Consider the following 20,280-nt stretch of genomic DNA (forward strand, 5'->3'; position numbering starts at 1 on the left):
CTGCCCAGGCCGGGCAGGGCTGGCTGCATCCAGCCTCTTCCCAGACGGTTTTTTGAGCCCCTGCCAAGCGCGGCAGGACCAGAGGGATACGGGGTGTGCGGGGTAACCACGGGGGGAGCAGGTGGCTCCGAGCCCTACACCAAAATTGCAGCAGAGAGGGTTTCGCATGCCTGGGAACAGCCAGGGTTTGGTTTGGTTTCAAGCCCTGGCTGTGATTGCGCTGCGGTCGCCATCCGCAGCGCCAGTGTTGGCATCACCTGGAAACGCCACGGCGAAGGCCTGGCCGTGCCGGAGGGGCCGCCTGCCCGCGCGGGCGCTGCCGGCCGGGGGCGAAGCTGCATCCCGCTGCTCCACGCCGCCTTGCTGCTGCGCCACGGGCACAGTGCCAGCACCGACCCCGCCGCAGCGAGCGAGACCGCGCCATTAACCCACCTCTCGGTTCCTGGCGCGGCAGGGGACCCCGCCATCCCCCCGGCACCCGGCCCCGCGCCCCGGGATGGCGAGAGGATGTCTTGCTCCACCCTGGCTGGCTCCTGGGCTGTTTCTGCAAACAGGTCCCAACCCAGCTGCTCTATTGACTTTGCCTGAAGTGAGTGGCTTAATTATTAATAGCTCACCAGGAGAACTGCGGCAATCAAGACGTTTGTCCCGGGGCTCCCATTAGCGCGGGGCGGCCGTGGCGCCAGCCCTCAGCCTGCCGGTGCGAATTCCCAGCCACAGGACACGGCCGCGCCGGCCATTTCCCCACCGGCCACCCCGTGGTGGCCCAGGCCACAGGGCCCCGCAGCCCTGTCCCCGTGTCCCAGCAGATCCCCCGGTCCCTGGGGACATCCCTGAGTGCTCTTTTGGGGTTTCCCTATGGGAGCTGTTTCCTTTATGGCCAGACGTCCATAGCTGCTGGGCGTGAGGCACGTCCACCAGCTCCTCCTGCCCCACCAGCCTGCGGGCACCATCTGTTCTGCATGTGCCCAGTTCCACACAGACACCATCCTTCCTATGGCCCTGTCCCCCTTGCGCACCCCCCGTGGGTGCAAACACCTGCCCCCTCCAGCACCCTGCCCCATAGATCTGCCCCCCCAAACGCCCTGAATCCCCCCAGAAATCACCTTTTCCTCTGGTTAAGCTGCTCCGGGCAAGCCGGCCCTGTCCTCTGCGGGGCTGGCGCGGGGCAGGGGGGCCGGTGCTGCTCCGACATGGAACACGCTGGTCCCGGGCAGCTCCCCGCAAGTGCCGGCGCTTCCAAAGCCTCCCAGCAGCCACGGCCTCTACGGCATCACCGGGGGCCCGACCGCGTGTGTCCGGCCTGGCGAAGGGAAGAGCAGGGAGGAATGAGCGCGGCTGCGGTGCGATGTGGGGCTCGGCCGGGCGCTGCCCGGCTCCCCGGACAGCCGGGCCAGGCCCAGCTCCCGCTGCCACCCCGGGCACCCGGCTCCCCACCCACTGCTGGCAGCACAGAGGGGCCATTCAGCCCCTGCCTGCCCGCTGCCTGCCAGCGCCCAGAACAACGGGGACGTTTGTCTCCATCTGCGGCGACGGCCTCAACGGGGACATTGTCACCATGGTCCCTGGCCCAGCCCCTCCGCTCCCCTGCACCGCCAGCCCCCGGCCTGGCCTGGCCCCCCAGCCGGCACCCGCGGGGTGGGAGCAGGATGGTGGGTGACCATGGCTGTCCCTCTGATGGCTGTCCCTCACAATGGCTGTCCCTCACGATGGCTGTCCCTCTGATGGCTGTCCCTCGCGATGGCTGTCCCTCACGATGGCTGTCCCTCTGATGGCTGTCCCTCGCGATGGCTGTCCCTCTGATGGCTGTCCCTCTGATGGCTGTCCCTCACAATGGCTGTCCCTCTGATGGCTGTCCCTCTGATGGCTGTCCCTCACTATGGCTGTCCCTCTGATGGCTGTCCCTCTGATGGCTGTCCCTCACAATGGCTGTCCCTCGCGATGGCTGTCCCTCTGATGGCTGTCCCTCTGATGGCTGTCCCTCACAATGGCTGTCACTCTGATGGCTGTCCCTCGCGATGGCTGTCCTTCTGATGGCTGTCCCTCTGATGGCTGTCCCTCTGATGGCTGTCCCTCGCCATGGCTGTCCCTCTGATGGCTGTCCCTCTGATGGCTGTCCCTCTGATAGCTGTCCCTCTGATGGCAGTCCCTCGCGATGGCTGTCCCTCTGATGGCTGTCCCTCGCGATGGCTGTCCCTCTGATGGCTGTCCCTCATGATGGCTGTCCCTCACGATGGCTGTCCCTCTGATGGCTGTCCCTCTGATGGCTGTCCCTCACGATGGCTGTCCCTCTGATGGCTGTCCCTCACAATGGCTGTCCCTCTGATGGCTGTCCCTCACGATGGCTGTCCCTCTGATGGCTGTCCCTCACAATGGCTGTCCCTCTGATGGCTGTCCCTCTGATGGCTGTCCCTCGCGATGGCTGTCCCTCGGCGGTGGCATCAGCTCCTCTCTGCCCCATGGGGCCAGTTCTCACAAGCCACCATCCTCCTCCTGTGGGACGGCTCATGTCCGGAATGTCACGCCGGGTGCCTGGGCTCACCTGGGGGTGGGAGCGCTGTGGGGGGCACAGCCCCGCACCCCGACCCGGCCACCTGCTCCCCGGGTGTCCCGGCAGTGTCTGCCGGCTCCTCTCCATCCTGCCCGCAGCCGTCCCCGCCCCGCTGCCACCATAGCCAAATGGCTTTTATGGCCCTAGCGGCAGCAATATCTGCGTTTCTCCACCCTCAACATGATAATCACGGCACCACCGTGCTGCCACCGGCCTTTTTCTGCTTTTCTTACTTAAAAGTATATAAAAGGCGCTGATAAGAAAGATGGGGACAGACTTCTGAGCAGGGCCTGTTGCGACAGGACAAGCGGTGATGGTTTTAAACTAAAGGAGGGAGATTCAGGCTGGACATGAGGAAGAAATTGTTGGCCTGAGGGTGGTGAGAGCCTGGCCCAGGTTGGCCAGAGAGGTGGTGGCTGAACCATCCCTGGAGACATCCCAGGCCAGGCTGGACGGGGCTCTGAGCAACCTGAGCTGGTGCAGATGTCCCTGTCATGGCAGGGGGGGCACTGGGGGAGCTGGGGAGGGCCCTTCAACACAAACCATCTGTGATTCTGTGATTCTTGGTCCCACCAGCTGTGCCAGGACTTTGGGGTTCCCCATGCACTCCATCTACAGCGGCCTGAGGGGTGTCGCTGCCCGCAGGGTCCCATCCTGCCATGATGTGGCTGTGGTCAGTGGGACAAGCGGGTTCCCTGGCTGCAGCAGGAGGGCTCAGCACCACCTGGCACCCTGCGGTGGGGCAGAGAAGGGGCCATTGTGTGCCAGCCCCAGCCTTGGTGCTCCCCGCTGCCCTCGGGGCCGGCTCTGCCGCTAACCGTGGTGATAGTCCCGGGGTGCTCGCTCAGCAGCCAAGTGAGCAGCGGCTGCGCCAGCATCCAGCGCCCCGGAGCTCTGCCGGCAGCGTTGCCACAGGGCACCCTGAGCTGTGCCCAGTACCCACCAGCTCTCCATCCGTGACGGAGGTGTCTGCGGTTCAGAGCTCACCCCCGCGGCGCTTGGGCTGACCGCGCCGAGTGCTGAGCAGGCAGCTATTGCCTCATCGCAGCAGCTGACATGTCCTGCCTGGCCTTTGCGGGACCGGTCCCAACCCCGGAGCCAACCTGTGCAACCCCGACCGGTGCTGGGGGACGAGAAAAGCCAGAATGTTCTCTGCCATCGCAAGGTGAGGGACAAGGAGCCGCCTCCCCGCAGGTGCTGACCCCACTGGCATGTCCCCGCTCTCCCGGGACAGGGACCCCCAGCGTCCCCAGCCCCGGACCACCTCCACTGGCTCCTCAGAATTACAGCCGGGCTGCGGTGGGCAGCAAAGAGGAGCAAGCAAGCGCACAAGTGAGCACAAGCAAGCACAAGTACGTGCTCCCCAAACATCAGCACTGGGACAAGCCCACCTGCCCCTGGGGAGGCAGCGGCCGTGGGTGGGATGGGGACAGGGGACTCGTCCCTTCTCAGGGCAGCGAAACGCCCGAGCGTGCGGTGGGCGTGCAGCCCCCCAGCCCTTATCCAGCGTGTTTCCAGTTGCACCAGCCCCGGCTGGAGTCACGCCCGGGATTTATCGCCCATCGCTTCTCCCTGCCCCACCGGGCCCATTTGTCACAGGTAATGGCCACAACACCAAACTAAATAACACGCCTGGCTCTGCCACCTGCTCTGGCTCTGGCTGCTGGCTTTTCCATCCCCTCGCCTGGGTTCACCCTGCAAAGAGGGGTGTGAGGGCAAGGAGCCGTCCCACCCGCTCCCCACGGGGAACTTCTCTTAATTTCATGTTTCCCTCTTATTTTAGGGATGGTGTTGGGAAGGGTTTCCAGCTGGAAGAGAACCGCAGTGAGCTGGACGTGGCAGCTCAACCAAGGGATGCTTGCAGCCTCGGGATGCGATTTTAACAAGCTGGAGAGCCGCAGCGCCCCATCTCCTGCACCCCAGGGGTGCAACCACCCCCAGGAGGGCCCCACCATGATGTCCCTCACTCCCCGTCCCCTGTCCCCCCACCTGGGAGTGTGCAGAGCAAATCCCCCCCCGGATTTGGAGGTACAAATGAAGCACTCACGCTGAAAGGAAAGCCAGGAAAACACACGGCAGAGCTGGGGATCCCGAGGGATTTGGTGAGGAGCCGAGTGGCGAGTCAGATGGATGGACGGCACCGCGGTGGCACGCCCGTCCTGGCGAGGGCTTGGCCCCACCAGACACGCAATGGCTGAGTGTCAGGAGCCTTTATCAGGCGGAAAAGCTGTAATTAGTGCTGGTGATGGAGGGAGAACTGGTGGGTGTTGGGGCAGCACGACTGGTTTGTGGTCAGCCGGGCAGGCAGCTCGGCTGCGGGGCTGCTCCTGCAGCTGGTCCTGCACACCGGCCCCACCGCCCGGTCCTTATCGGCCACCCCGCACACTGCCCGGGGGTGTCAGGTGTCCCGCGGGTGCTCTGGGTGTCCCATGGCTCCCGTGGGGGTGGGAAACCACATCCAGGGTCTCCCGCCCTGTGGTGGGACCTTCGCTCTGGGTGCAGCCCCAGCAGGTCCCAAGTGATGGAACCTCCTCCTGGTCTGAGAGCTGAAGGCAAGAAATGGGAGAAAAAGAAAGGAGGAAGAAAGAGGAAAGAAGAAAGAAAATAAAGAAAGAAAAGAGAAAAAAGAAAAGGAAAAGAAAAAGACGAAAAAGGAATTAAAGAGAGAACAAAGCAGCAGGCGAGCAGGCCGGCCGGCGCGGGGCAGGCCTGTTATCGGCCGTTCCCTCCGCGCTGTCGTTGCTCTCCGCGGTTATTGACCCCGGCGCTGGGTGAGTCCACGGCCACACCTGTGTCCCCACGGGAGTGCCATGAGGTGGCACAGCCCTCACCATGGCTGGGACAGGTGTCCCCACAAAACCCCGTGAGATGGCAAAACCATCACCACAACTGAAGACAAGGGTGTCCCTATAAAGCCCCGTGAGTTACCAGAGCCTTCCCCATGGCCAGAGACAAGGTGTCCACATAAAACCCCATGAGATGGCACAACCGTCACCCTCAATGAAGCCACGCTCACCAAAACCCTACAAAAACCCCACTGTGAGCAACCCCACCTTGGGACACTCCTTCCCATCTCCAAAATGAGCCAAAAAAGGGCAAACCCCCATAAATCTTGCACAAAAAGGCATTAACCTCCCCTCCCCAGGAGGCCGACAGCCATGTGTGGGCCCCAGCGAGGAAACGCAGGGGGGTGTCTGTTTTGGGGGAAAAAAATGGGATTCAGGGGAAAAATTGAGGGACTAACATTGCCGATGCCAGACCTGCCAACCACGGCAGCCCTAGTTTTTCTGTGCATTGCTTTATCTCAGCCAAGAGCCCCCATATAACACCTCTGTCACCCCAAAAAATCATCCCCCTGGCCTCTTGCTGGAGGAAGGTGGGAGCAGGACAGCGAACCCCAAAAACCTTCCACTTGTGCCTTTGCAGGTAAGTGCATCCCAGTGGGGTTGGGGGCACCGCTGAAGGTCACCCAGTCCAACCTCCCTGGTTACAGGATCTCCATAGATGGGGAATTCACCACCTCTCTGGGCAACCTTGTGCCAGTCCTTGGTCACCTCCATGGTGAAGAAGTGATGTTCAGAAGAACCTCCCAGGTTCCAGTCTGTGCCCATCACCTCGTGTCCCAGTGCTGGGCATCACTGAGAAGAGCCCAGCTTCACCTTTACAGCCAACCCTCTGTATTTATACCCATTGATATGATCTCCCTCAATGCTGACTTCTCTAGTCCCAGCCTTTCCTCCTAGGAGAGATGCTCCACTCCCTGCATCACCTTGGTGGCCATTCCCTGGACTCATTCCAGTATGTCCATGTCTCTCTGGCAGTGCGGAGCCCATTGCTGAACACAGCTCTCCACCAGTGGCCTCACCAGGCTGAGGTGCAGGATCACCTCCCTCAGCCTCCTCATGTAGCACCATCAGCCCCCTTTGCTCTGAGGGCACGTTGGTGGTTCATGGTCAATGTGGTGCCCACCAGGACCCCCAGGTCCTTTTCTGCTGAGCTACTCTCCAGCCTGGTGGTCCCAGCGTGTCCCCAGGGGCAGGACAGAATCCCAGAATGTGAGGGGTTGAAGGGACCTGGAAAGCTCATCCAGTGCAATCCCCCCATGGAGCAGGAACACCCAGATGAGGTTACACAGGAAGGTGTCCAGGCGGGTTGGAATGTCTGCACAGAAGGAGACTCCACAACCTCCCTGGGCAGCCTGGGCCAGGCTCTGCCACCCTCACCATGGAGAAGTTTCTTCTCATCTTTAAGTGGAACCTCTTGTGTTCCAGTTTGTACCCATTGTCCCTTGTCCTATCACTGGTTGTCACCGAGAAGAGCCTGGCTCCATCCTCCTGACACTCACCCTTTATATATATTTATAAAAAATATATGTTGCACTTCCCTTGGTTGAACAAAACGTGCTCAGAGTTGGGTCTCTGCCCGCAGCCACGATGGAGCAACCCCAAACTCTGCACTGGGAACAAGAGTGACAAGGAACAAGGTAACAGCCACGGTACCCATGGGTTGTGCACCTGGTGCAGGGAAGGGATGAGGAGGCACTTCCAGCCCCGCACTCGTCCCAGATGTAGCGACTGGCACCTCTGCTGCTGTGCCCAGCACCGGGCAGAGCCACAGCTGGGAGGGAACAAACACACACCGCAGGGAAGCGTCACCTTCTTTAATTAAAAATAACAATACAAGAGAAGCACAGCCTGTCACGCGGCTGTGAGAGGACAGAACTGGGCAGAGGACAGGCTCCCTCTGCCATGGACTTCTCTCCCCACTCTTTGTGCCAAGCCTCCAAGACACTCTAATACCACGCTGGGCAGCCCCCGGGGAGCTCCTGCTCCTTTGCCCAAGGCTGTGCAAATTAAAAAGGAACAGCCCCGGAGGGACCTGCAAGAGCCCTGAGCCCTCCTCCCTCACCACCCCTGCAGGCTGGGAAGCAGACGTGGCTCCAGCGTGAGGACAGTCCTGGTGACACCGATCCTGCAGCCCGGCCCAAGACGGGCAGTGACACCGGCGGAGGGGAGGCGAGGGAGCCCCAGGAAAGGCACAGCGGGAGGTGTGTTAAATGTTTAAATTTAGCATGTCTGTCCCAAGAGCACAGCTGAGGGGTTCTCACCCAAAGCTGATGGTGTCTGCAGGGTGCAAACAGCCCCCGCGGGGACCCTTGCACCCCATCATGCTCGTCGCGCCTTCTTGCTTTTCTTTTTCTCCTCTTTGACGGCAGTGTCGTGGGCTTTCCTCTTTGCAGCGAGTTTGTTTGCCTGTGGACAAACCCCCAAGACCCACGGTCAGACCAGGCTGCAGACACCCAGGGTGCTCTGCCCCAGCCCCACCAAACCCTCCGGCTTTATGGGGGGGGAGATGGACCCATCGGCTGCCAGCACCGGGTGTGGGGCACAGAGAGGGTGGCAGCTTCACTTGCTGAGCACAAGCTATGGACCTGAGGGAGCACGAGGGGCTCTGCCCTGCCCGGGTGGAGTGAATGCAGCCTGGGGACGCCGGGGAAGGGACTTGTGGAGCTTCGCACCTGCCCACCACTGCTCCGTGCCCTCACCAGGCACGCGGAGCAGCTGAAGTGGCAGCCCAGCACGGGCAGAGTCTATCAGCAGCAGAGGCTGCTCCATCTCCCCTGAGACGGGTACAGACTTGGCCACTTTGGGAAAAGTGAGCACCAGGATCCAGGCAAGGGCCCTCAGCCAGAGCAGCCCAATGCTCCTACCTCTCGGACTTTGCGCTTCTTGCCAAACATGATCTTCTTGTAGAGGTATTTCTCCCTTTTCTTCATCATCATGATGGCCAGGCGCTTCTCCTCGCTTTGCTGCTCCTGCTCCAGGCGCTGCTTGTCCTCCAGCCGCACCTTGCCGGCCGTCACCTTCACGGAAAGTGCCTGCGGGGAGCCAGAGCTCAGGATCCCGGACACTAGGAGCTCACCCGCCCTTCCCCAGGGACAAACATTTCCATGCCATTCAGCGGGACCACAGAAGAGCTGCAGCAGCCTCCGGAGCTGGTGTGAGCGGGAGCTGCAGCTCTTGAACGTGGGCCCAGGACCCAGCAGCGCGGTGGCTGTCGCAGGAGCAGCACAGCCACTGCGCTCCCAGAACAGGGACTCGGCTGGGACAACCCACAGCGACCCCAGAGCCGCCTCCTCCTGCACTCCCACCCCACTGCCGGGAACCCCACCTTGTTACTCTGAGCCTTCTGCTCTTCCATCTTCTTTAATTTCATCTCCTCTTCCTTTTCAGATTCATCTTCTTCCTCCTCTTTATCGTCATCTTCCTCTTCCTCCTCTTCTTCATCCTCCTCCTCACTCTCATCATCTACAGAGAGGCCACCGTTACCCACAGCAGCGCAGTCGCTGGCCCCACAGCGGGTTCAGCGCTGCCCCCAGCTCAGCCCCTGCGGCCTCGGGGCCCCGCACACCTGGGTTCTCGCCCCGCTGCATGGCCAGCAGCTTCAGCTTCTCGGGAGGGACATAGTCTCCTTCCTGCTCCGTCACGAAGGGCGAGAGGTGCGGGGGCAGCAGCACGCCGGGGAAATAATCGGCCACGGGGAGACACAGCTTGGCATTGACGGAGTCGAAAACCCACTGCGGCTGCAGGTAATACCTGCGGGGCAGCGGGACGCGGGGTCAGGCCCTGGAGCCTGGGGGGTTGTGAGGGAGAAGAGCAGGCATGGGACAGCCAGTGACACTTGCTAGCCCAGGTGGCCATGCTGGGGACAGGCCACCTGCCTTACCCACCTGCCCACAACCTGCGGCTCCACCCGGGGCCGGTCGACGATGTGGTGGGTGATGGAGGGGTCGGTCACGTCATAGGTGGCACCGATGCAGAGGGACTTGTCCCAGGAGACCTGGCCACCAAAGCACCTGGAGCAAAACCCACCAAGGAGTGAGACAAACAGGAGGGACCCTCAGGGACATCAGGCAGATCAGCCAGAAGGGCTGCAAGGGACAGCCTGGCCACCACGCACCGGATGACGAAGGCCAGCGGCTCTCGAGGCACCTCCCTGTTGAGGAAGAAGCGCAGCCCCTCAAACAGCTTCTTGTGCTTCTCCAGGGCCTCCTGCTCCTGCTTCCTCGCGTCCATCTGCTCTGCCGTCTCCTGCTCAGGGCAAAGTGTTCAGCGAGCAGCCCCCGCTGAGCCCCTCTCTGCAAGGAGGTGCTGTCCCCGTCCTCCTGCCAGTCCCTCCCAGCACCACCCCAGTCCCTCCCAGCACCACCCCAGTCCCTCCCAGCCTTTGCCTGGCCACAAGATGCCACACACAGGACCACCCAAAGCCAGGGCTGAGCCCCCAGCAGGCTCTTACCCCCTCCACCGGGAACTCGTCCATCTCCACCTCGTCCTCGTGGGCCGGTGCCAGCACCCGGGCCAGGCTGGCGCTCAGAGCCGACAGCTTCTACAGTGGGAGAACAAGAAGGCGTCACACCCAGCCAGGGCTTTGGGGACTGAACAGGGGCAGCCCCATGGTGGAAGGAGGAGGCGATTTCTCAGAGCAAAGGACCAGACAGATGTTCAGGCTCCCCAGCTCTGGGGCTTTGGAGGGTCCCTCGCAGTGACAGGGCAGGCCAGTGGCCACCAAGGACAAGCACAGCTCTGCCCTTGGCCAGCATTTGGGGACAAGGAGTTTGGGACCTGCCCCCATGCAGGGACCAGGCTCTGCTCCTCACCCACCAAGCCCAGGACAGTCTGTGGCCAAGACATGGACACTGTGGTCACACGCTTGTGGCCAAGAAACCTGGGCCAAACCTGGGATTTGTCAGGAAGAGTGTGACCAGCAGGTCAAGGGAGGTTCCTCCCACTCTGCTCTGCCCTGGGGAGGCCACATTTGGAGTCTGTGTCCAGTTCTGGACTCCCCAGTTTAAAGACAAAGAGTTACTGGAGAGAGTCCAGCGCAGGGACACAAAGATGCTGAGGGGTCTGGAGCATCTTTGTGGTGAGGAGACACTGAGAGAGCTGGGGCTGTTGAGCTGGAGAAGAGAAGCTGAGAGGGATGTGATCAATGGATCAATAGCTCAGGGTGGGTGTCAGAGGATGGACCAGACTCTGTTCAGTGGTGCCCAACGCCAGGGTGAGGGGCAACGGGCACAGACTGAAACACAGGAGGCTCCATGTGAACATGAGCGGAAACTTGTTTGCTGGGAGGTGCCAGAGCCTGGCCCAGGCTGCCCAGAGCGGGTGTGGAGTCTCCTTCTCTGAGACATTCAAACCTGGACCCACCTGTGTGATCTGCTCTGTGACCCTGCGTGAGCAGGTGGGTTGGACTATATGATCTCCAGAGGTCCCTTCCAGCCCTAACCATTCTGTGATTCTGTGACACCGAGGGCACACAGGGCCCTGCCAGAGTGACAGCAGCGTCCCTCACCTCCAGGTAGCTCTCGGAATCCATAGCGTATTCTGTGCCCTCCGCAGGCTTCAGCTCAGTGTCAGTCTGGCCATCAATCTGGGGAGAAACAGCAACATGGGGAGGCAGCTCCCAAACATCCCACCCGCCACCACCCTGACTCGCTTCCCATCACCCACCCCGGGGGGCCCACCAGGCTCTGGCCAGCGCGGTGCCTCCCCAGGGCGGGTGGTGGCCTCACCTTGGGGGGATAGACCAGGTTGAGGGACTGGTAGAGGCGAAAGTTCACGAAGCCCAGCAGGGTGGTGTAGAACTCTGTGAAGGTGGCCATCACCCGGTAATCCACATCCGTGGGGTGCTGCGGGCACAGGGGAAGGGTGAGGATGGGAGGAGGAAGGATCAGAGCCCTCAGCAGGGACAAGGAACAGGATCCTGTCCTCTTCACAGCGTGGTCTGGAGATCCACGGCCAGACCCTGGCAGGGTTTGATCTCCAGGCTGCCACGCAGCGGGGGCCCTGTCACCCCTTCTGGGAAGGGACTGGCTCAGAGATGGAGCAGCTCATCCCACCAGGGCTGGGGACCTTGGTGGCTTGGGCTGGGGACTCTGCTCTGGCAGGTGAGATGAGGCCAAGGCAGAGCAGAACAAGGAGCTGACACCCGGCAGGGGTCAACAGCCCCACAACAGCCAGGACTCAGGGAGCGAGGAGCCGCTGCTGGGAAGGACGGGGCTGGCTGAGGAGATCATAGATCACAGAATCATTCTGGTTGGAAAAGACCCTCAAGATCATCGAGCCCAACCACAACCCAGCCCTGGCACTGCCCCATGTCCTGAGAACCTCATGTCCATCTGTCCAGCCCTCCAGGGATGGTGACTCCAGCACTGCCCTGGGCAGCCTGTTCCAATGCCCCACAGCCCTTTGGGGAAGAAATTGTTCCCACATCCAACCTCAACCTCCCCTGGCGCAACTTGAGGCCGTTTCCTCTGCTCCTGGTGCTTGTTCCTGGGGAGCAGAGCCCGACCCCCCTGGCTCCAAGCTCCTTTCAGGCAGTTCAGAGATCAGAAGGTCTCCCCTCAGCCCCTGTTCTCCAGCTGAACCCCCAGGTCCCTCAGCCGCTCCCATCACACTTGTGCTCCAGCCCCTCACCAGCTCCGTTCCCTTCTCTCAACGGCGGGGCTGAGCCCCAGCATGGGATGTGCCAAAGGCCACATGGCTGGAAAGCCTCAACCCAAGCACCCCGGAAAGTCCCGGAGTGAAACAAGAGCACAGCTTCTGCGCACCAAGAATCTCAGCAAGGTGCAGTGCAGGATGCAGCTGTCCTGGTGCAGGGACAGTCATAGCCCTCCCCTCACACTGCACCACAAGCAGAACCTCCCTGGCAGAGCACGCGGGTCCAACTCATCTCCTTCTGTGCCACCAGCCTCATTCCTTCAAGTTAATCTTTAATTGCTGATTAAGGCACATTTTAATAACTGACAAGAGGAAATGAACCGGGGAGACTGGTACTGCCAGGTACAGGGGACACGGGTACAGCCATCCCCGAGAGGGCTGTGTCCCTGCACACCTCCCCAGCCGTGCCACCTGTCCTCACACAGGGTGGCATGGCCCCGGCTGCCTCTGCAGCACCAGGGACACAGGATGGTCCCTCAGCCCTTTCTGGTGACAAGGACAGGAGCAGTGAGGGTCCTGCACGGATCCTGCTGCACTCGGCTCAGGTACTCACGTCGTGGGCGAAGGTGTACGGGGTGATCCAGGTGACAGGCTGGCCCAGCACCTCGGCCTGGTAGTAGATGCCCTTGATTGAGAGGAAAACCTGGCAGGGAACAGTGCAGAGCTCAGGGGCAGGGCGGCCATGGGGGCTCCCTCGTCCCTGTCCTCATTAACCCTTCCCTCGTCAGCGGGCTCCTCAGGGCAGTGTCACTGCAGAACCTGTTCCCCGCCTGAAGCTGCCAGCACAGCCACCCTGCTGCCCTCCCGGGGCACAAGTCCCCTGCCCCCACGGTCCCCCGGGGCAGGGAGGGTTTGTCCCTGTCCCCATCCCTCCCGCAGCGCCCACCTTGCGCAGGGAGCGGGAGGCGATCACGTAGTTCATGAACTCCACGGCCAGGCGCCGGCAGAGCTGGATGGTCTGGACGTGGCACTTGCCCGTGCGCGGGAAGGTGGAGAAGAGGAAGCACATGGACAGGGCATCGTCCAGGTCCCGCAGCGCGTCCACGAACGTCGGGTACCTGTCCGGGCAGGAGGGGGATTGCATGAGCCCCGGTGGCCTCCAAAAGCTGCTGGGGCTGCGGGAAGCCTCACATGAGAAAGAATCAGGCACCACGGGGCACCCGTCTCCTCGGGTCCCCCCAACGCTGGTGATAGACAGGGACAGGGTGTCCCCTTGGGCCACACAGCCACACAGCTCCTGGGGTTCAGGAACCCCTGGCGAGGGCTGGCAGCACCCCTGAGTGCAGGGTGGGTGCACATGGGTTTTAGGGCACCCACAGTCCCAGCCTGGAACCGCTGCTGCCCCACAGGGCTTGGGAACAAGTGCATGTGGCCAGATCCAGGGGCACTGGGCACTCCTGGGCCAGGTGGATGAGGCCACACAGAAGCCGAAGGACTCGAAATGCTGTGGCTGGAGGAAGAAGCACAAACCCGCAGATCGGGCAGCTGCCAGGCGCCCAAACCACAGAGCTTGTTGTGGCAGCATCGGTCTCTCAGTGCCACTTCGCTCTCCACACTGGCACAGCGAGGTCCAGGTGCTGCTGGGACAGGAGCCAGTTCCCTCCCTTCTCTCACTGCCACCAAATTCACCAACTCCTTTGGCACGATCCACCCTCCAGCGGCGCGCCAAGGAAAACACTGCTCAGGGCGAGGAGGAGGGGAAGGAGCAGAGCTCTCAACGCCTTCCTGTGGATCCCAGAGCCACCTGGGACAGCCGGGCACTCCCTGCTCGCTCACACTTCTGCTCCAGCCCAGAAACACCCACTTCCATCAAAACACCCAGAACACACACAGGAGGTGGATTCCCGAAGAGGGACGGACACGGCGAAGGCTCCGCAGTTGGGGGGTGCAGGGAGAGCTCCCCCAAAGCCGGCTCACCTCTCCTTCACGATGTGGTCGAGCTTGTAGCTGGGTTTGTTGTCCTTCAGCCGGTCAACCGTGCTCCACTCGCTCTTCCCGTACGCCTTGCGCAGCTTCCGCACAAACACCTGCGGGGACAGGGGGAGGACAGGGGCTCCATGTGGGCGGATGAGCCCCGAGCAGCCCCTCGGGCAGCGCCCCAGGGGTCCCGGGTGGGCTGGTCACCTTATACTCCCGGAATTTGTTGACGATGGGCTCGTGCAGTAGGAATTTGATGTCCTTGAGGAGGTAGAAGGTCCTGGGTGCGGTGGAGCCTTTGTTGACCTTCTTCTTGTGCTTGGGCTCATGGGGGTAAATCCCCTTCAGGATGCAGAGACGCCTGGGGGGTGAGACAGAGGGTGGAACGTCCCGGGGTCTGTCCCTCCATCCCGGGGTCTGTCCCTCCATCCCGGGGTCTGTCCCTCCATCCCGGGGTCTGTCCCTCCGTCCAGTGTGTCTCTCTGTCTGGGGTCTGTCTCTCAGTCCCTGGGTCTGCCCCTCTGTCTGTCTCTCCATCACAGGGTCTGTCCCCATGTCCAGGGTCTGTCCCTCTGTCCCGGGCTCTGTCCCAGGGTCTGTCCCTCTGTCCCAGGGTCTGTCCCTCCATCCTGAGCTCTGTCCCAGGGTCTGTCCCTCTGTCCCAGGGTCTGTCCCTCTGTCCCAGGGTCTGTCCCAGGGTCTGTCCCTCCATCCCGGGCTCTGTTCCTCTATCCTGAGCTCTGTCCCAGGGTCTGTCCCTCCATCCTGGGGTCTGTCCCTCTGTCCTGGGGTGTTTCTGGCGGGGGGGTCACCCCAAACCTCGGCTGCCTCCAACCCAGGGACACACCACCCATTTCCTACAGAAAGGGCCACTCCCTGGGCCCGACCCCCTGTTTGCCAGGCGGGATCTGGGGTGCGGGGCCCGGGAGGGGCCCCGGGGGTCCCGGGCGCACCTGAAGTCGGGCAGGCTCAGCTGCAGCTTCTTCCGCGCCCGGTTGCGGGTGATGTAGTTGGTGGCGGATCCGCGCTCGTACTGCGGAGAGAGGGGGATTGGGGGGGTCGGCACGGGAGGGGCAGCAGCGGAGCCACCGGGGGGAGGGGGAGCGGGAACCAGCGGGGGGTGAACGGGACCAGCGGGCAGCGGCACCGGCACCGGGGGGCACGACACGGGCGGGCCCCGCTATCGGCGTGGGGGGGGCGTGCAGGACACGGGCGGGCGCGGGTAACGGGGGGCACGACCCGGGAGGGCGCCGGGGCTGTGAGCGCGGCCGCCGGCGGGGGAAGGAGCGGGCCGGGCCGGGCCGGGTCGCTCCGTTTCTCCGGTACCTTCTTCTTCTCCAGCCCGCCCATGGCTCCGCCGCTCCGCGTGCTCCCGGCGCTCCACAGGCCCCGGCCTGGCCCCGCCCCGCCTGCGCCCGGCGCCGCGACACGCACCCGCCGGAGCCTTCCCGCGCCGCGGCGGCCAGGGGGACAGAGCGGGCAGCGCGGGTGGCGGGGACAGTGCGGGTGGCGGGGACAGTGCGGGTGGCGGGGATAGTGCGGGCAGGCAGCGGGGCCGAACTCGGTCAGGCGCGACACGGGCAGCCCGCGCGCGCTGGCAGAGGGGGTCCTGCGACGCGGTGCGCGCTGGGATATAGCGGGGCAGCGCCGGGCATGTCGGGATGCAGCGGGGCGGGGGCGGCGCGGGGCCCGCGGGCCGGGGCAGCCCGGGAGCGGTGAGCGCGGGACCGCGCTGCGCAGGCCCTGCGGCTCCCGTGTCCCTGCGGCTCCCGTGTCCCTGCGGCTCCCGTGTCCCTGCGGCTCCCGTGTCCCTGCGGCTCCCGTGTCCCTGCAGCTGGGGGCAACCCCCGGGATCACAGGCCCCTGGTTGCCGCCCGGGGCTGCGGGGCGGGTGGCTCTGGGGTCCGGTCTGGTCAGCAGGTCAGAGAGGTTCTCCTGCCCCTCTGCTCTGCCCTGGGGAGACCACACCTGGAATCTTGTGTCCAGTTGTGGCCCCTCAGTTCCAGCAGGACAGGGAACTGCTGGAGAGAGTCCAGCGCAGCCACCAAGATGCTGCAGGGAGTGGAGCATCTCCCGTGTGAGGAAAGGCTGAGGGAGCTGGGGCTCTGGAGCTGGACAAGAGGACACTGAGGGGGGACTCATTCCTGGGGATCAAGATGGAAAGGGGGAGTGTCAGGAGGATGGAGCCAGGCTCTTCTGGGTGACAACCAGTGACAGGACAAGGGGCAATGGGTGCAAACTGGAACACAGGAGGTTCCACTGAAATTTGAGAAGAAACTTGTTCCTGGTGAGGGTGTCAGAGCCTGGCCCAGGCTGCCCAGGGGGGTTGTGGAGTCTCCTTCTGTGCAGACATTCCAACCCGCCTGGACACCTTCCTGTGTAACCTCATCTGGGTGTTCCTGCTCCATGGGGGGATTGACCTGGATGAGCTTTCCAGGTCCCTTCAACCCCTGACATTCTGGGATCCTGTGTGTGATTCTGTCCTGGCTCCTCCGCACCGCAGCCCCACGTCCAGGCCTTTCTCCGTGCGCTGCCCTCCCTGGTGCTTCACACACCTGAGGGGTCCCTGGTTGGTCCCCATCCGTCCCCTGCGCTCTCGGGACAGTGGCTGCAGTGGGCGGTGACAGGAGGGGACAGGTCACCTCCCTGCCTGGCTGAGCTGTGCCCAGTGAGGGTCCTGCTGTGTCCCAGGGGTGTGGCAGCTGTAGGGGCTCTGCGGGGGTAGGAAGGGGCTTGTCACCCTCTCCTGAGCCCAGGTGTCCCCCAGCAGTGCCTGGGGACCCCTGCAGGACTGACCTCCTGGGATCCAGCACCCCCGTACCCACCCCGGTCTGCTGAGCTGGGCTGATTAATCCTCATTTCCCTTCTCAGTAAAACTCCCATTCCGGGCAGGCGGTTGTTGTTGCTTTCAAAGGCTGGGGGGGTGGAGGGCACAGGGTTTCATCTTTCTTTCTTTTTTTGGCTCACTGACGGGTGAGTTTGACCTGAACATGGGCTATTTGGGTCTGGGTGCCCCAGCCGTGGGGCGCAGGGCAGGGACACCCGGTGCCGGTGGGTTTGTGCCAGGAGGGAAGAGCGGCTGTCAGCACCTTATCTCAGCCCTGCTCCCCTCTGCTTCGCCTCTGCCAAAGTTCTTCCCTGTTTCTGCTGACTTAGCCCCTGTGTGCGGAAACGGCCCCTTGTGACACCTTCCTGTCACCGGCACCGTCCCGGCCGGGCTGTGTTTGTGCCGGGCTGCCCGCGTGCCGAGCTGTGCCATGGCAGCCGCTGCCCGCTGCGGCGTGTGCCTGCTGCTGCTGCTGCTGCTGCAGGCCGTGGTGCCGCCGGCCCGGCCCTGCGGTGAGTACGGACACAGCCCCGCGCCCCCGCGTCCCGCCGGGTCTTGTGCGCAGGGGACGGTGCCCACAGGGGGTCCCCGGGGAGCGGGGCTGGTGGGGACGGGCACCACCCCCTGCTCCAGCCCCAGGGGGGGCTTTGCCTCGTGTACCCCCCAGGGATGAGTTTTCCAGGGCTGAGCTCTCCCCAATGCCCACTGGGCTTAAACCGTATTCCTGTGCCCACAGCTGCCCCATGACACCGGTCCCTGGGGGTCTCCTGGGGACAGGGGTGTCACCCGGCACCCTGACAGCCCCTCGGCGCAGTGGGATGGTGCCTGGGCATTGGGTTCTCCATGTTCCTACTTCATGTCATGTCTCTTTATTTTGTTTTTTCCTCATTTTTTGCGGAGAGACTTGAGGTTTTGGGACCCGAGGTGGGTGTGCAGCAGGGGTGGTGCTGGGCCTCCAGGGGTGCGGGAGCTGCAGGTGCCGCGGGGGTGGGCTCGGCCCTTCCTGCCCCCCTCACTCTCCGCTCCCCGGGGCCGGGGGGGTGTAGGAGCCCCAGAGGAGGCGCAGGCGGCAGTTTGGGCCCTGAGCTCCCGGCTGCTGGGGCTGGCGGGGGACCCGGCGCGGGACCCCGACCCCAGCGTCTACCTGGCGCTGCGCCTGGCCGGCGACCACGACCTGCGCGGGGAGGAGCGGTACCTGGCGCGGCTGGGGGACGCCTTCCAGCACCGCTACGGCCGGTAGGTCCCGGGCGGGACACCAGGTCCCCGCGTGTGCCTGTGGGGGATGTCCCCTTGTCCCCTGTCCCCCACGCTGCCAGGCCGCTGACACCGGGTCCCCGCAGGAGCCTGCAGGCAGCTGTCCGGCCCCATGGCCACCACCAGCAGGACGCTGAGGTCACCAAGAACAGCACGTATGTGTGTGTCCCCCGGGCACAGTGACAGCCCCCGGTGTGGTGCGGGGGCTCCGGCTGCCATCCAGAGCTGCCGCGGTGTCTTGCAGGAGTGCGGAGGGGCCGGAGACGGGGCGGCTGGCGCTGTACCTGCTGGGGCTGCGGGCCGCCTGTCCCCCGCCAGACCCCGGTCCCCAGCGCTCACTGGTGACGTGGCTGAAGTACTACCTGGAGGAGGACTGGGCAGGTGAGAGCAGCCCCACGGGGTGACCACGGCCACCACCCACCTGTGTGCTGGCACATCCAGCCGTGGGGCCACCAGCTCACCCCGGTGACCTGACACCTTGTCCCCAGGCTCCCGGCATCACGGCCACCCCCTGACCAGTTACTACCAGTACAGCCTGGGCGTGCTGGCGCTGTGCGTCCACCGCAAGCGGGTGCGGGAGGAGGTGATCCGCCGGCTGCTGGCGGCCGAGCACCATGGCCGGTTCAGGCACGATGGAGGCAGCGCCACAGGTAAGGGACTGTGGGGCCAGGCGGTGTGGTGGCACCCCAAGGTGGGCAGGTGACACCGGTGTGACACTGCGTCCCCGCAGACACGGAGGCGGTGGCAGCACTGGCCTTCACCTGCATGGAGCGGGAGCGGCTGGTGGGGCCTGGGCTGGCGGCCGAGCTGCGGACGGCCACGCGCGGGGTGAGGAGGAGGATGGTGGAGGCGCAGGGTGAGGACGGCTTCTTCGGCAACGTCTACAGCACCCCGTGGGCCATGCAGGTGGGTGTCAGCGCAGGGGCCGCGGGTGCAGGGGCTGGTGGGGGTTTGGGACATGGGTGTGGGGGGATGTGTGCAGGACGGGGTGTGGGCTCAGGGTGCAGGTTCACGGTGGGTGCCAAAGCGAGCACGGGTGCAGGTTTGGGTGCAGACATGGCCCAGGGCCGTGACCCACCTGCGGCTGCTGTCCCACCATCTTCCTCCCTCCCACTCCCAGGTCTTCATCGCCACCAACACGTGCCGGGCGCAGCTGGCGTACGGCCGGGCCATGGCCGCGCTGCTGGAGAACCTGGACACCTTCAGCACCGCCGCAACCATGGCCCAGGTGCTGCCGGCGCTGCATGGCCGCTCCTACCTGGACATTGCCACCATGCGCTGCCACGAGGAGCCGAGTAGGAGCCGGGGGAGCTGGGATGGGGTTGGCACAGATGCCACCATGCTGGTGACTTGGTCTCCATCAGTGCCATGGTGGTTTTCTACTTACAGACACGCTGACGCCTGCTGTCCTTGAGCCTTTGCCTGAGGTGCCGGGGAACATGACAGTGCGGCTGGTGGTGGAGTGTCCTGAGCCGCGGTGTCCCCAGGGCCGGCTCTATGACCAACCGGTGCCCGCGCCAGCTGGCGCCTCCCTCCTGGACGTGCTCAAGGCGGCCGCTGCGCAGGGACCCCACAGCTTCACGTATGTGATCCCAGGGTGGGGGTACCCTCCGGGTTCCCTGGGTGTCACAGCCAGGGTGGCCATGTGCCCTGCACCTGTGCCATGGGCTCACCCAGTCCCCACCGCCTGGCTCCCTGGGCCAGACCCTCACGGATCCCCTGTCACCCACAGGTTTGACACCCAGGACACCCCCCAGGGCCCCTTCCTGAGCCGGGTGCTGGGGCTGGGGCCCCGGCGGCACGAGCGGAGCTACTGGCAGCTCCTCACCGCACCCAGCACCAGCCTGCAGATGGGTGAGTGACAGGTGGGGGGCCCGGGGGGGTCGGGTCCCAGGCAGCCCCCACAGCCGCTCTCCCAGCCAGGGCCGCTGTCCCTCTATTTGCAGGTGTCGCCGACTACAGACCCCACGATGGGGAGACCCTGATCCTGCGCCTGAGCCAGTGGTAGAGGGGGTGATGGGAATGAAATGTGGGCGATGTCAATGAAATCGGGGTGATGGCAATGAACCCCGTGCCCTGGGCACCAGACCTGCTGCCTTCTGCTTCGTCCTTCCCCTGCGTCCCCACGCCGGCACCCCAAACCTGCCCGGGGAGGAGCGGCGGGGACACGGTGGGACGGGAGCACCCAGACCAGCAGCTCCTCCCGTCCACGCCCCACTCGGGGAGCAGCC

The 20,280-nt window shown here is 63.9% G+C and overlaps 2 protein-coding genes across 4 annotated transcripts; one reads left to right on the forward strand and one right to left on the reverse strand.

The window, feature by feature from the left end:
* The first annotated feature begins 1,482 nt into the window (after positions 1–1,482).
* TCN2 (transcobalamin 2) lies at positions 1,483–20,161 on the forward strand. Of its 3 annotated transcripts, XM_082065984.1 has the most exons (11): positions 1,483–1,486; positions 17,213–17,307; positions 17,842–18,031; positions 18,136–18,204; positions 18,294–18,430; positions 18,538–18,699; positions 18,780–18,955; positions 19,170–19,344; positions 19,439–19,631; positions 19,782–19,903; positions 19,969–20,131. In XM_082065984.1, exons 2-11 carry the CDS (start codon positions 17,226–17,228, stop codon positions 20,055–20,057), a joined length of 1,395 nt encoding a protein of 464 aa, XP_081922110.1. In that variant the 5' UTR covers positions 1,483–1,486; positions 17,213–17,225; the 3' UTR covers positions 20,058–20,131. The 3 variants fall into 3 exon arrangements, with proteins under 3 accessions (XP_081922110.1, XP_081922109.1, XP_081922111.1); XM_082065983.1 differs by lacking the exon at positions 1,483–1,486 and having other exon boundaries at positions 17,005–17,307; positions 19,969–20,129; XM_082065985.1 differs by lacking the exon at positions 1,483–1,486 and having other exon boundaries at positions 17,026–17,307; positions 19,996–20,161.
* Positions 7,197–15,469, reverse strand: PES1 (pescadillo ribosomal biogenesis factor 1). Its single transcript, XM_082065981.1, has 15 exons — positions 15,295–15,469; positions 14,922–15,001; positions 14,176–14,329; positions 13,969–14,078; positions 12,938–13,109; positions 12,605–12,694; positions 11,124–11,240; positions 10,904–10,981; positions 9,848–9,937; positions 9,512–9,642; positions 9,282–9,407; positions 8,963–9,147; positions 8,723–8,859; positions 8,262–8,429; positions 7,197–7,803 (listed from the first exon to the last, which is right to left on the reverse strand). The coding sequence occupies exons 1-15, from the start codon at positions 15,316–15,318 to the stop codon at positions 7,717–7,719; spliced, it is 1,749 nt and encodes a 582-aa protein (XP_081922107.1). The 5' UTR covers positions 15,319–15,469; the 3' UTR covers positions 7,197–7,716.
* Positions 20,162–20,280: the final 119 nt, after the last annotated feature.

The sequence above is a fragment of the Streptopelia decaocto genome, assembly GCF_964273445.1.
Source record: "Streptopelia decaocto genome assembly, chromosome: 15".
Taxonomy (NCBI): Eukaryota; Metazoa; Chordata; class Aves; order Columbiformes; family Columbidae; genus Streptopelia; species Streptopelia decaocto.

Excerpts from the sequence above, each read along its gene's own strand:
- PES1 (XM_082065981.1), bottom strand. The coding sequence starts at position 15,318 with ATGGGCGGGCTGGAGAAGAAGAAG. Across the intron at positions 10,982-11,123 it reads ACCTGGTCTATCCCCCCAAG|ATTGATGGCCAGACTGACAC; the intron begins GTGAGGCCACCA and ends GTTTCTCCCCAG. Across the intron at positions 9,148-9,281 it reads GAGCCGCAGGTTGTGGGCAG|GTATTACCTGCAGCCGCAGT; the intron begins GTGGGTAAGGCA and ends GCTGCCCCGCAG.
- TCN2 (XM_082065984.1), top strand. The coding sequence starts at position 17,226 with ATGGCAGCCGCTGCCCGCTGCGGCGTGTGCCTGCTGCTGCTGCTGCTG. Across the intron at positions 17,308-17,841 it reads GCCGCCGGCCCGGCCCTGCG|GAGCCCCAGAGGAGGCGCAG; the intron begins GTGAGTACGGAC and ends GGGGGGGTGTAG. Across the intron at positions 18,205-18,293 it reads GAGGTCACCAAGAACAGCAC|GAGTGCGGAGGGGCCGGAGA; the intron begins GTATGTGTGTGT and ends GGTGTCTTGCAG.